Here is a 14,358-nt window from a genome sequence, read left to right as displayed (position 1 = left end):
AGCTCTTCGGGTTTTTTTTTTTGTTGTTTGGCAGTGAAATGCAATTCTTCATAAGATGTAGACATGAACATTTTTTTTTTTTTTACGTTGGTATATTTATGCATAGATGGAACCCGCTGAAGGCGAGGACCCATCACTTTGGTCTCCTGAGTTTGAACGTATGTTTGTGCAAATGTTGGTCGAATTGTCCAATACGGGGAGAATAGTGATTGGGTCAGTTAATATGAACTTGTGGTCGCCTATAGCTTCCCAGCTTTCTACAATGACCGGTCGGACCTACACTGCCGTACAATGTCGGACTAAATTTTCCAGACTTAGGATGAACCACCGTGACTTCTCTGACCTCCTCCAACACAGAACTGGATTTGGTTGGGACCCAGTATCAAACACAGTCCAGGGGACGGAGACCCAGTGGCAGCAGTATCTTAGGGTAAAGTTCGGTAACCCTTGCCTAATATATCAGTTCCCACACTCTAATTTTAGGTCACACAGAAGCGTTCTTATTTTTTATTTTTTCGTCTGTCCTAGATCAAGCCGAAGGCTAGTCGTTTTCGAAGGAAGGGCTGTCCAAACTACGAAATGTTGGGTCTACTCTTCAATGGCTCAACAGCCACTGGGGTCCTCCGCCATTCATCCGCTAGGACACCACCGAGTAGTGACGAAGAGGACGAGTTGAATGAGCAACTCTTGCGGTTTGGAATGCATGTTAGTCAAGCAACCAATGCGGCTGTTGATAACAGTGTGAGTGGGGATTTTCTTGGTTCTGTGGGTGGTTCGAGTCAGGGGAGTGGCCAACCTCCTCCTCAAAATAGGGGTATAGTCATTGGGGGTAACGGACGTGGTAAGCGTCCAGTTGATAGTTCTGGGCCTAGCACAGAAAACAAGAGGAAAGGTAAGGGTAAATCTCATATAGATTCTCTTCGAAGTGATGCATTAAAAGAGTTTACCGAGGTTAGCCGTTTGAAGAAAGAAATCTTGTTACAAGATCAACTGCGAATGAGTAGTGGGGAAGGTAGTGCAGGTGCTGGGGGTAGTGGTGCATCTTTTTCCAATGGCATGAGTAGGGCCATTGGCATGTTGGATGAGATTGCCCCCGACCTAGATGATGATAGGTATTTTAGGGCATTTGAGCTCTTTAGGGATGAGAATGTCCGTAATGGTTTTATTGCACTACCTCCAGAAAGGAAGAAGGCTTGGATTGAGAAGCTGTAACTATGTTGTTGGGCTTGTGGTTTAAGTTTGTATGCATGCTGACTGCATAGTCCAGTGTTGGACCGTTTCTAATGCTACTTATGGCATTGTTTGTTTTTTCAGCATGTTTCTATGGGTTTGTCGGCTTGTTTTATTATGTTATTTTCCAAGAACAATTGGCATGTAATATTAGTGCCACTGGCACTTTTTTATATTTGCTTATTTCCAAGAACAATTGGCATGTAATATTAGTGCCACTGGCACCTTTTTTATATTTGCTTGAACTTCTTGCACTTAACTAATGTGACATGTTTGATTTATCTTTTATACCCTGCTTCTTGTTTACCTCCTGTTTTATCTTCAACTTTCTCCATTTGTTATGGTTTGCTAGTTTGTCTGGTTGGAAATCCTATGATTATTGTTAATAATACTTGTATCCTTCTATCTTCTAGTACATTATATTAATATTAGAATGAACATTGTTGTCTGGTAATGATTATTTTCTCCCTTGTATCTCAATTTGTAGACTTAGTTTATGCTTAAAACAATGTAAGAGTTAAACACAAATTAGGAATAGGTCAAGTTCATAGGAATTATGCCTATTTAACAATATAAGAGCTAAACACAAATTACCACCCAAATAGTTGAAGTTCATAGGAATAGCAAAATATACTTCACTTTGTGTTTAAATTTCCCATTTTATTTTATCCCTTGTATCTCAATTTCTAGAGTTAGTTAATTTATGCTTAAAACAATATAAGAGTTATCTAAAACAATATAAGAGTTATATTAAGACTTTAGCTACGGAGTAATGTATCAATAATCTTAAGTGTATATATGTTAAAATATCTTAAATTTTATAGAAATTCTTAAAAACAGAAAAAAGAAAGATTTGCTACCTTCGTTTAAAAAACCCAAAAAAAAAAAATATTTGTGATTTTTAAAAACGAAAATTGACAATATATAATAAAAGATATGCAAAACACTTTAAAAAATTTATCTAATTAACACTTATTGAATATCCAAGTACGAAAATTAATATAAATACGTGGTTTGAAATTAAGCTTTTGATTGTAATTGTTTTGAGTTCTACTTTGCAATAGATTTTGTTGTATGCTTTTATTTTAGTAGGTAGAAATGACCACACAATAGTTGAAGTTCATAGGAGTAGGAAAAGTATATTTCACCTTGTGTTTAAATTGCCCATTTTACAAGATGGGAAAAAAAATTATCGTCTAAACCCGTAAAGCCCAACACGTGTTAATAGCATGAAATCAATGTTCACCACCCCAAAAAAAAAATACTAAACAAATAATAAATTAAGTTATTTAATTAATATTAATATTATAACAATATCAAAAAATTTATTTTGATATTCATTTGTTAGGATTACTTTTTACCTAAAAAAATTGTTCAAGAACAAAAACTTAACGATTATATTCGCACTACAAAACCTAATTCAATTTTTTTTGGTTTTTTTACTTTATTTAATTGTTGTAATTACCTTAGCTCGTGTTAAAATGAGAATAGTTAAGAAATTGTGTAAAATGCGTTAAACCATCTGTACCCAATATTGAATAATCAATACTTACACTGATCATTTGACAAGCATACAACTGTTTTGTCTAAGAATTCGGTTCAAGAAATTTTTTATGTATTAATTTATTCATAAAATAATAACTTATTATATATTTTTCAAAAATTAATGTTACAAGTCACATTATGACTTACTACATATTATTATTTAATAATTTAATTTAATTGTGGGTCACTTGATAGATATAACAGTACCGACTAACACAAATCCACGACATACCACCAATCAAAAGGGAACACCGATCGTTTGTTGTATTTGAAAGAACCATACTTGCACTAATAAATTGTTCTATCTCCTTACTGTGCAGAGGAAAAACAAAAAAACAAAAAAAAAGAGATAACAACAATATTAAAAATGGCAAAATATTTGGTAATGACCATGTAATTACAATCATTTGTGTTTGACGTTGCCATTTTACACATTTTCCAAACAGGATGAACCCAAATGTCCCAAATTTTGTTTTCTATGGTGCTGTTGACCATGTCATGGATGACGATGACTGGTTTGAGGAGATGTTCTTGAATTTGCTTCACATTGAGGCTTTGTGTGATGAAGAAAACGAAGTGGACAGGATACCCCAGCGCACGTCAGCCCTCACGGGTGCTGCATTCGTGCATGAGGTATTACATGGGCATCCGGGCACTTGCTACGAGCTATTTCGCATGAAAAGAGATACTTTTATCTCCTTAGCAGATGTCCTTAGGGCGAACTACATACAAGATACTCGCACCGTTAGTGTGGAAGAATCGCTAGCCATATTTTGCTTGATAGTTGGGCACCGCCAAGGGATGAGGGTTGCGGCGGACAGGTTCCAACACTCCACCGAGACCATTTCACGCCATTTCAAGTGTGTCATGAGGGCTTTATGCAACTTGGGCAAGAGCATTATAAGGCCTAGGAATGTTGACGGTGTGCACCCATACATCCAAGAAAATCCGAAATATTACCCCTGGTTTCAGGTATGAAACAATAGTAATATGTAATTTCAATTATATGCTTGACTTTGGGGCCATACTTTATCATTACACTGATTGACAATTACTGGTATGGTAGAATTGTGTTGGAGCTATTGATGGCACCCATATCAAAGCTTGGGTCCCGGCGCAGAAACAAAATGCCTTCAGGGGGAGGAAGGGGGTCGTGTCTCAAAATGTGGTGTGCGCATGTGACTTCGACATGATGTTCACATTCGTGTATACCGGGTGGGAGGGAACCGCTAATGACTCGAGGGTCTTCTACGATGCTATAACGAGACCTGAAAATGAATTTCCTACAGCGCCTGAAGGTGAGCATTCTTCACTACACGAACCAACTCTATTAACTATGTTTATGTTTTAAACTTTGGTCTCAATCATGACACGTATTGCATGGTAATTTTCAGATCACTACTACTTGGTTGATTCGGGGTTTCCATGCTATATGGGTTATCTTCCGCCCTATCGTGGGGAGAGATATCACCTACAAGATTTCCGTAATGGTGGGGACCCGCAGGGGTTCAAGGAATTGTTCAACTACCGTCATTCCTCACTCCGTATGGTGATTGAACGATGCTTTGGAGTGCTGAAAACACGCTTCCATGTTTTGAACGGCATGCCTAAGTACAAAGTCTGTCGCCAGCCCCTTGTAGTCAATGCATGCTGCACACTACACAACTTCATCCGACAAGCTGACCGGAATGATATGTTCTTTGAACATGCCCCTCCTGTGATTCTTGGCGATGGTGCTGATTACCCCTACCACTATGACTTCTCTGATGCTTCTGCTTTGAACATGGCAAACACTAGGGACCAAATTGCGCAGTTGATGTGGGATAATAGGCCTGGGCCGAATTGACGTGGTGTTGGGTATTGCAATGGAACTATGGTGATATAGTTCATGTTTTGTTACGGTACCTACAGTACCGTTTATTAGTTTATGGTATGTGTTGTGTAATGTGACTATTTCTTTGTATGACTGTATAGCACATTTACTTGTGCTAAACTACTTTTGTGTGTGCCAACATGCTCGCTATGGATGGCATACGTTATTTTGGTATTTGCTATGTATAATTATGTCAGCTGTGGACGCATATATGACTATGTCATTTTGGTGATTGCTATGTATAATTATCAAAACTTGTGGTCTCATACCTATATCTATGCCATTTTAATAATTGTTCTTGTATTCTGCAATCTGGTCGTACTCCTTATATTGTACATGTATGTCATTTTAGTTGGCTTTATGAATGTGTTAAATAAATTAGTTATGGAGCTTGAGATGCAATGTCCATGTGGTGCTGGACCGATGAAACTACTCGTTTCTAGGACCGACAGAAACTACATGAGGCGATTTTACAAGTGTCCCCTTTACAAGGTATGCAATGTTTTTGCTTCAACTATTAATATGCTTATATTTATTTTTTTAATACATTGGTATTATATCCATGCTCAATTGGTGTTCTTGCAGAATCATCGAGGTAGTTTCCATTGGGAAGATGAGCTACTACAAAATTTGCCGCCACCCACGTCCCAGCAAGGGTGAGTAGATTGGGAAGATGAGTTGGAAAATGTATCAACACCGTCGGCTGATGTCTTAGAAGAGGGTGAACATGGTAATAGCGGTGCATTGGGCAACCAGTGGCTCAATACTGCAGTACGATGCTGTGTTGGTTCGATCTTGTGTTGTTTATGTTGCCTAGGAGTACTCCTAATATTAGTGCTCTTATTTGCTTGAAGTGCGTTTTGGTGGCATTGCATTAATGGGAACTGGTTGTTGCTAGTCTTTTGCTGTTAAACTTATATGTCGTTTGCTGTTAAATTTGCTGGAAGGATAATTTCTTTTTTTTTGGTAATTGATCTCTTTTTAGTAGGATCACGGTAATGCATGGTTTGATATTATATGTAGCTCGGGCGCACCATTGTTTGAAAATCTATTGAAGATGGTTGCCTATTTGTTGTATTATGTGTATATCTATTTCCACAATGTTAGCTCCTTAACGAAAAATAAGGGGAATGGTTTTTGACCGTTAGTGTAACGTGTAGTGGGAGTCACCATGACCAAGCGCATTGTAAACTTATTTTTACTTAGAAATATTAAACAGAATAATTTACAAAATCATAAAATTTGGATTTGAAAAAGGGAAAGAAAAAAAAAAAAAGTGCTTGCCAAACAAGGAAGGGACCACTCCTTTGTTTTTATTTCGCTGTTTTTATAATTTAATTTTTAATTGTAATTGAAATGTGTCTCAATATGATTGATGTAGTTGTGCTACAATTGGTATTTTTTTTATTTTTTATTTTTTTGTTTTCATTAAGCTTGCATGTAGATTTGAAAAAAATAATAATAACTATGACATTACGCCAAGCAATATGAGACATAGAAGTTTCAGATTCAATACTGAATGTATAAAAAATCAACCAACATATCAAGTTGAACAATATAATAAGGGAGGAATTATTTATTTATTTAAAATATAAGATTATGAGTTTACACATTTTCCTGCTTTTGCGGATTGTCAAGATCATCAATCAATAAAGCATTGAAGAATGTGATGAGTTTACACCAATTTGGAGAATATCAAAACCTGACGGATGTGGAAGCTTTACCCATTAAAGACTCGAAATGGATGGCAATTTCAATGCCCCCTGCATGAAGATTTGATCTGATTTCTGGCATCAAATGGGACAATTCACAATAAATGAATCAAATCAAATCCCATCTCAGCTCAGACCAACCTTTTTTACTCCAATATTCCTTACTGTTTTACTCCAAATCTCACTTGTCAAATCTGTGACCAACTTTTTTACTCCACTTGACATGGAACAATAAAACTACTGGAATGGTGGTGATAATGCAATCGAAGAAGATGACCACCTATTCAAATCTGGCTGCACAAGTAACCCCATATCCGCTCCATGCCATATCTAAGTAAAATAGGCAAAATAATTATTGAAAAAGTTACCTATTATTTAAAATAAGGGCAAAAGTGGGAAAAAAAAAATTAGAATTGCACATGACTTGCACATGATTGTTGACCGTCAATTTTAACCCCTTTGACTGATGAAATAGAAATTTTTATGACGCTATAGTTAATGGGGCAAAAGGTAATTACCCCTTAGTATTTTTTTTTTTTTTTTGTTTTTTTTTTTTTTTGACATGTCTTAACAAGAGGGGGGAGAAGGATTTGAACTAGTGATCTCCACTTTATTAAGTGTGGTCCCAACCGATTGAGCTACCTTTTTGGGAGCAAAATACATGACATAGCAAAAACTTGCCTCAAAATAGATCGTTATCAAATGCAATCTTTCCTAACCTCACCCAATTGAAAGCAAAATGCATTTATTAGTCATTGTTAGAAAAAACAAAAATATATCAAAACGTATGCATGCACATTTTATTTGCTTGATAGTTTACATTTTTGCTTAAAAAAAAAAAAAACAATTTCTCACTCAACAGCATGCATGAAGTAATGGTTTGCTAGTTTTTCAAAGCCGAAGTTGATCTTCGGTAATCATTTCTTTGAAACATGTTAGGACAACATAATTGAACACTTGGGTGAAAATCAGGACCCAATAATTGACATTTAATGTTACCTACAATTTTGGAATTCACATAAAATGAGGATTTCAAAATGAAAATTGTACTTCATGGTCAACATGCAAATTTTTGCATTCCAGAAATTTGAACCAAAAATTTTTACAAAATCGAAAAAACCTAATTTCAAAACAAATCCAAAAAAAGTGTCATCCAAACAAGGCCTTAGTGTTTGGGGCTTATTTTAGGTTTGGGCCTAAAATAAGCCCATTATTTTTTTCATAAGTTAGCTCATTTAAAAAAAAGCTATTAATCTTTTTGTCTAAATTAAAGAGGCTTTATTGTGATTGTTTCAAATAATTAAAAAATAAACCTAAAAAAGCTAAAAATCCTAAAAAATCAATGTTTTTGCCTATATGAGCCTTAGAAATAAAAAATCAAATTTTTTAAAATACCCTAAAAATCATTTTAAATTAGATACATAAAGAAAACATTAAAACAATAAAAAGTAAAAACAAGTATGTAAACAAACCAACATGCACAAGAAATAAATACCCCTTACTACAACAATTCAAAACCCAAAAAAATAAAAAATAAAACAAGTATTTAAATAATCTACCAATCAAAAGAAATACACTCACAATAAAAATAGTTTACAAACATATTACAAAGACAATATATATATATATATATATATATATATATAAAATATAATAATTATATATATATATATAATAAAATAAGTCCAGGTTCCGGTTTTCCTGGTTTTTACCGGGTGCCAAAAACCGGGACCGGAACCGGGGTCCCGATTTTTTTTTTTTTGGCAACCGGAACCGGAACCGGTCCCCGGTTTCCCGGTTTCCCGGTTTTCCGGTCCCAGTTCCGGTTTCCCGGTTATTTTTGACACCCCTAGGCAGGGATGCCAGGTATGTGATGCCGACGCCGAGCCCGACTAGGAACGGAGATTGGGTGGTGTACATGCACCTGTTGAAAGGGCATGTGGAGTTGATAGCGGTTGAGGCTGCCCATTTTCTTAGACCCTTGACATCTACTTATCTAAACTTTGATTGAATCCAAATTGATGCCTATGTCTATCACATCGAGCCCTAAGGTTACATTAAGCTCTTATTTATCTAAGTGATATTAGAATATAACATGCTGCTATTTATAAAAATCATGTTGGATACAAATAGACTTTTACTCTAGTTAGGTTAGCTAAGTGATAATTTTTAACTATTCACTTTAATTCAGTAATAGTCTTCAAGTGTAACTCACTGATACTCTTGAACTATAAGTCAGTCACTATTATTTTCAAACTCCATGATATACTCTAACATATTATCCCATTTGCTCAGTTTGGAATGCAATAAAATATGAGTAATGTGAAATGACGTTTTAAAATTATCATGAGAAAAATTTATAATGATTTGCCACAAATTTATTAGTAATTTTATAAGTCATATTAATTTTGAAATGACATAAATTTTCGACGGTACAAAATTAGCAAAACAGTAGTCCAAAAAATTAAGGTCACACAAAATGTTTGTACTTTGAATAGAGCTGTACGTGTAATAGTTAAAGAAAAAAAACAAAACAAGACAAAAAAACCAATAACATGGATTGGGCTACTAGGTGATGGATTGAGATCCCCTCATACTTTTTAAAATATGAGATTTTCATATATTTTTAAATATAAAATTCTCATATTCTAAAATTTGAGTCATTTCAAAATTTCTATGACTCAATAGCACAAATTTTATATTTGTTTAAACCGTTAAATAAAATAAAGAACTCAAATTTTAAAATATAAGAATGAGAAGATCCAAATTCCTAAGTGAAAAGTGACAGAAGCCATAGAAAAAGATGTGTAGTCCAATGGCCTTTGTATATTATCATAAATTTGTGAGAATTTAATTGTAGTGAGTTCAAAGTAAATGTGAATAGAATTATTAATTAATATGATTTACGTTGACAAATTATATGACTGGAAATGGAATCTGTTTGCTCTAATTAATTGATATAATAATTTATTCGATCCACAAATTGAAAAGAACAGGTGGCTCGTTCTGCACAAAGATCCGAAGATAACACGCAAAGGTGACACGTCATGGTTTCCACTTCGGATAAAATGTACTGATTTTTCTACGAGGAACATTTATGACTTCCAACTCGCAAAACGTGTCATGAGCTTATGGGGCCAATCATAGTAGAAGGAGAACCGTCCGATCTATAGCTTGACTTGGAATCTCCTGCCGCGTGCGACATCGTTTCTGACCATCCAGAAGTGTAGGAAAAATATGAAAATTGCCATGGAACACTTCAAAGCATGAAAATTTCTCATTTCCAAACCCATTCGACTCATTCTTTGCTGCCAGTAGCGGAGCTAGGATATATTTTTTTTTTAGTGGCAGAAAGTGTGATTAATAATTAATTAATATAATATAATGTTATATTTTAATATTGTTTATTTGATCGAGTAACACTATAGTAAGACTATACCTCTATTTTATCCTCAAATGTGATGTATTGTATAAAAAATTAATAGTGATTCATTCCAAATTTAATAGTAATTTTAAAATCTATATACTTTTGAAAGTAACAGAACGATATGAATCATACTTATAGCATTACTTTGATTTACCCAAAAACCAACATATATAAATATTTATTTAAAACATAATATTTTATTTCAATTAATTACTTCTAATATTTAATTATCTATCAATAATATGCAATTTTTTTAAAAGATATTGTCTCTCACACTAACATCTAATATCTTTTCTAGAGCAAAAACATACTACTTTTTTTTTTTTTTTTTTTTTTTGAGAAATAGAGTAAAAACATACTAATAAGAAAAGAAGATTAGTTTAAGTGGTTGAAATGCCACCTATGTGGGTTGAAAAAAAGTTAAAAAATAAAAACAAAAACAAAAGAGAAGAAAAGAAAAGGAAAGTGGGTCTTGGAGAGATGATCAGAGACTTCGAGAGAGTGAAATTTAATGGCTATGGACTTATGGGTTTGGGACTGATGCGCCAGCTAGCACCCTTGAGACCCACTCCTATCAGCATTTTCGCCTTATTTTTCACTTCTCACATTTAAACAAAAGCCTTTCACCTTTCTTCTTCAAATTCATGTCCAGAAAAAAGGTATTGAGAGAGTGAATCAAATGCAAGTTTGAGAATAATCAATTGAAGAAGAGAAAAGCCAACCAAAAGAAGAAACAGAAGAAGAAAAGAAAATCAGAATCAGAATTTTCATTCAAAATCTGCTATATATTTCTTTTCTTTTTATTTTCTCTAAGAAAATGAAGAAGAAGAATAAGAAGAAAGAAAAATAGTAGGGACTGAAAGAGAAAGAGGGCTTAAAAACCTCAAAAATTTGGGGTGTAAACTTTTTTTTTTCAGGATTTTTGCAGGTCCGCCACTGTTTGTTGCTATTTCTCTTGGTACCATGACTGAGTATAGTGAGTCGCCCTCAGTTTCAGGTGACCTTTGATAACGTTGACCTTTTTAGATGGAGTCTCAGATCAAATTAGGAACCCATTGACAATCCATTAATTCCATGTTTGGCGGGATATTCCCATGGAGCCCCAGCCCTTTGACTTCGATGATCTAAACAACCTCAAAAGTTGTTCCCATTCTTTGCTCTTTCCTTTACACGTGGGAGTTGGGGTATGGGAGTGATAATACGTAACCATGAAGGGGATATACTTGCTGCGAAATGTTTTTACAGCCGGGGATGTTTGAAACCCACTGATGCCAAAGCCCTTGCTGCTATGGAAGCAACTCAAATTTGCTGTGAGCTTGGGTATGACTGGATCAAATTCGTGGGAGATGTGAAATTAATAGTGGAGGCGGTGAACTCTGATGAGCAGGATTGGAGTAAAAAGGGACACATAATTGATGCTATACATTCAAGCGTTCGAACCTTCTCTCATTGGACTTTTTCCCATGTTAACGGGGAGGCAAACTGGGTAGCTCATGAGCTAGCCACATTAGCAACTACACCGAACAAGGATGAGTTGTGGTTCTCTGATCCACCCACATGTATTCAGAAACTTATTGTTTCTAAGAAATCTGTACTCCCAACGTGAGTTTTCAATAAAGAGATCACTTTATCAAAAAAAAAAACTATAAGCTTAGTAACTGCTTTAGGAGTGCAATTAATGTAACTTTCCAATTTTTTCTCTCCTCAAAAGTCTTAATATCTTGGAATTTAATTCTTTACATTTATGTTTACCGTAATTGGGGCCTTAATTAAAGAGCACTTACTAACTTTTTTGTCATAATATTATTTTTTACCATAATTGAGGCCTTAATTAAAGACAAGTGACTAACTTTTATCATAATTGAGGCAATAATTGTTTTTTATTTTTATTTTTTCTTTTTTATTTTTATTTTATATAAAAGAAAACCTAATTATACTATAGTTATTTGGGGCCTTATTTTTATTGGGGGCCTTAAGCAATTGCCTAATTGGCACTGCATAGGTGTTACAAGATCCATATGCCGATCCTGCTTATTGCCTCCTTTTTCTGATAGACTACCATGTTTACTGTTTAGTATATCTTTTGCTATGTATATGTGTTTCCTTTACAATGTATTTTCTTTCTTTGTTATGTAAAAATTATTTGTTTATATATATTTGCTAATGTGCTACCTGTAACACATATGCTTACTTAATGCGCTAGTGTACATTTATCATGTAAGAGAATGTTAATATTTATTTAAATAAAATTTTATACAGTAGCTCTTAAGTGTTAGGTGAGGGATACACATTGTTAAAGAAAAAAAATTATATCGCTGCAAGATCTATTATCTCTAATGTAGTAATTACTGGAAATAGGATTGCAAATCGGACATTTGTGCAGCGGAAAAATCAAATTCTCATGCCCACAAACTCTTTATAAAGAATATGTGAAGAACAGTTACTATTTAAAATTAAATCACAAGAACGAAGAACACTTACTTGGATATCAACGGTCACACCTAGGTTTGGGCAAAATAATTTTGATTCTTCTTTCTCCAATAACAAGTTATTCCTTCTTTCTCCAAGAGCACAACAGATCTTAGGGATCATGAGACCTCTAGATCTTCTCACCAATGATTAATAATAACAAAGAGGGTGTAGACTCTTACTTGACTTTTCAAATCTTAAACTTTTGTTCTTGGTGAGTTAACACAAGAACTAATAATTCTCATCGTGTTTTTGAAAATTAGTTATCAATGGAACTTGATGAGTCATTTGATAGCTAAGGATCTTCTCTATTTATAGGCTTAGCATGCTGGTAGAGGTTTAGAAATAACCAATGTAGGACAAGTGGTAGTTCTAATTAATTAGAACTAGGGAAAAGCAAATCCTAGTCAAACTAGGAGAGGGGGACGGCTAGGGGGAAAAAACCCTAGCCTCTCCTCTAGCTAAAAGTGACGCATGGGGCCAGGGATATTTTCCCTGGCCTCACCCGTAGGAATTTGGGCCATAGGTTTTATCCCAGCACAATCCCTCTAGCCACCAGCACACACTACAAAAAACATGTCATTTATTGACGTGGCAAACAGTAACTCATGTTTGCCACGTCAATAAATTTTGATGTGTCTAAATAAACACGTCAAATAAAATATTTTTGACGTGTCATACTAGCATGTCAAAAATTTTTGACGTGTTAATGGAACACGTCAATACTTTTGACGTGGCATTTTAACACGTCAAAAAGTTTTGACGTGTCATTTAGACACGTCAAAAAGTTTTGACGTGTCTTTATTCAACACGTCAAAAATTACAATTAATTATAATTATAATTAGGTATTAATTGGTATCAAAAATATGTATTAAAAAAATAATGTAGTAAATTAATTTTAATTGGTATGAAAAATTAATTTTATCATATTAGTATAAATTAATTGGTATATATGTATACGTATATGCCAATTAATATCTCGGGCGCGTGCGCGCGCACACACACACACACACACACACACACACACACACACATATATATATATATTTCATATGCATGCATGCATCATCATACTATTAATGTATACCAATTAATATCATATATATGATATTATAATATGCATACATGCATAATCATACTATTGTATACCAATTAATATAATTATCACGTGCATGCATATGAATCAAACATTTCATTAATATTAATTTGAATATGATATTATCATGCATAAATTATTCTAGTAATATTAATATGATAGCCATATTAATTTTTAAAAAATATATAGGACATATAGAATACATTTATTTTATAAGACCCGCAAATCTCAAATGAACTTGGCCAACACAAAATATGTGGTCGGAGAGTGGATTATTGAGCCCTCATAAAAAAATTGATTTTATTATCTCTACATCTAGAATATTAATTTATCTATTCTCTAATTAGTTTTAAGTATATTGTATGGATAATGTGTTATATAAGAGAAAAAAATGATATAATAAAATAAATAAATGATATAAATTAAAATTTAAAAGTTTAAAAATTGAACTTGCTATTTTTAATGTGTCAGATATGACACGTCAAGAATTGCGCCTTGGGAAGGCGTGCATCCAGCCCCTTCTTCTTTTTTTCTTCTTTCTTTTTCCTTCCCTTTCTTTCTTTCTCCCCCGTGCGCCACAGCCCCCTCCCCTCTGCCATTTTTTTTTTGAATTGCCGGCCGTATCTCCGGTCCGTCTCCGTCACACTTAGTGTCATCTCTCAGCCGCGTTCTCTCTCTCACAATCACACGCGGTCTCCGGGTGTTCACAGTGTTTCTCTCTCTCTCTTCGGCCGTCTCGAGCTCCCCCTTTGACGTTTCTCCGTCCTCTCCAGATCAGGTATATATATATATATATATATATATATATATTAGCTAATTAGTTTACATGTTTGAGATATATGTTTTGTATAGTGGGAATATTGTTTAATGTATTTGCATAGATGCATGCATGCAAAAGCATGTACGTAAAATTTTTGAAAGTAGGTTTTTTTTTTGTGCAGGTTTTTGCATCTAGATTAATTTAGACCTAAATTTTTTGTAGGTTAAGTTGTTTTTGTGCACGTT

At 34.2% G+C, this 14,358-nt stretch overlaps 1 protein-coding gene and 1 pseudogene across 1 annotated transcript; both read left to right on the top strand.

Annotated features, from left to right (window-relative positions):
• Nucleotides 1-8,371, top strand: part of LOC132188719 (coniferyl alcohol acyltransferase-like) — a 35,502-nt pseudogene extending 27,131 nt beyond the window's left edge.
• Nucleotides 8,372-10,973: 2,602 nt separating this feature from the next.
• LOC132187875 (uncharacterized) lies at nt 10,974-11,393 on the top strand. Its single transcript, XM_059602307.1, has one exon. The coding sequence runs from the start codon at nt 10,974-10,976 to the stop codon at nt 11,391-11,393; it is 420 nt and encodes a 139-aa protein (XP_059458290.1).
• Nucleotides 11,394-14,358: the final 2,965 nt, after the last annotated feature.

Source organism: Corylus avellana, chromosome ca7, assembly GCF_901000735.1.
Source record: "Corylus avellana chromosome ca7, CavTom2PMs-1.0".
NCBI classification, from domain to species: domain Eukaryota; kingdom Viridiplantae; phylum Streptophyta; class Magnoliopsida; order Fagales; family Betulaceae; genus Corylus; species Corylus avellana.
The sequence above is the reverse complement of the archived record's forward strand: the minus strand, read 5'-3'. Positions and strand labels throughout refer to the sequence as shown.

Bases quoted from the DNA above. Each gene is read 5' to 3' on its own strand.
- LOC132187875 (XM_059602307.1), top strand. From the start codon at position 10,974: ATGGGAGTGATAATACGTAACCATGAAGGGGATATACTTGCTGCGAAA.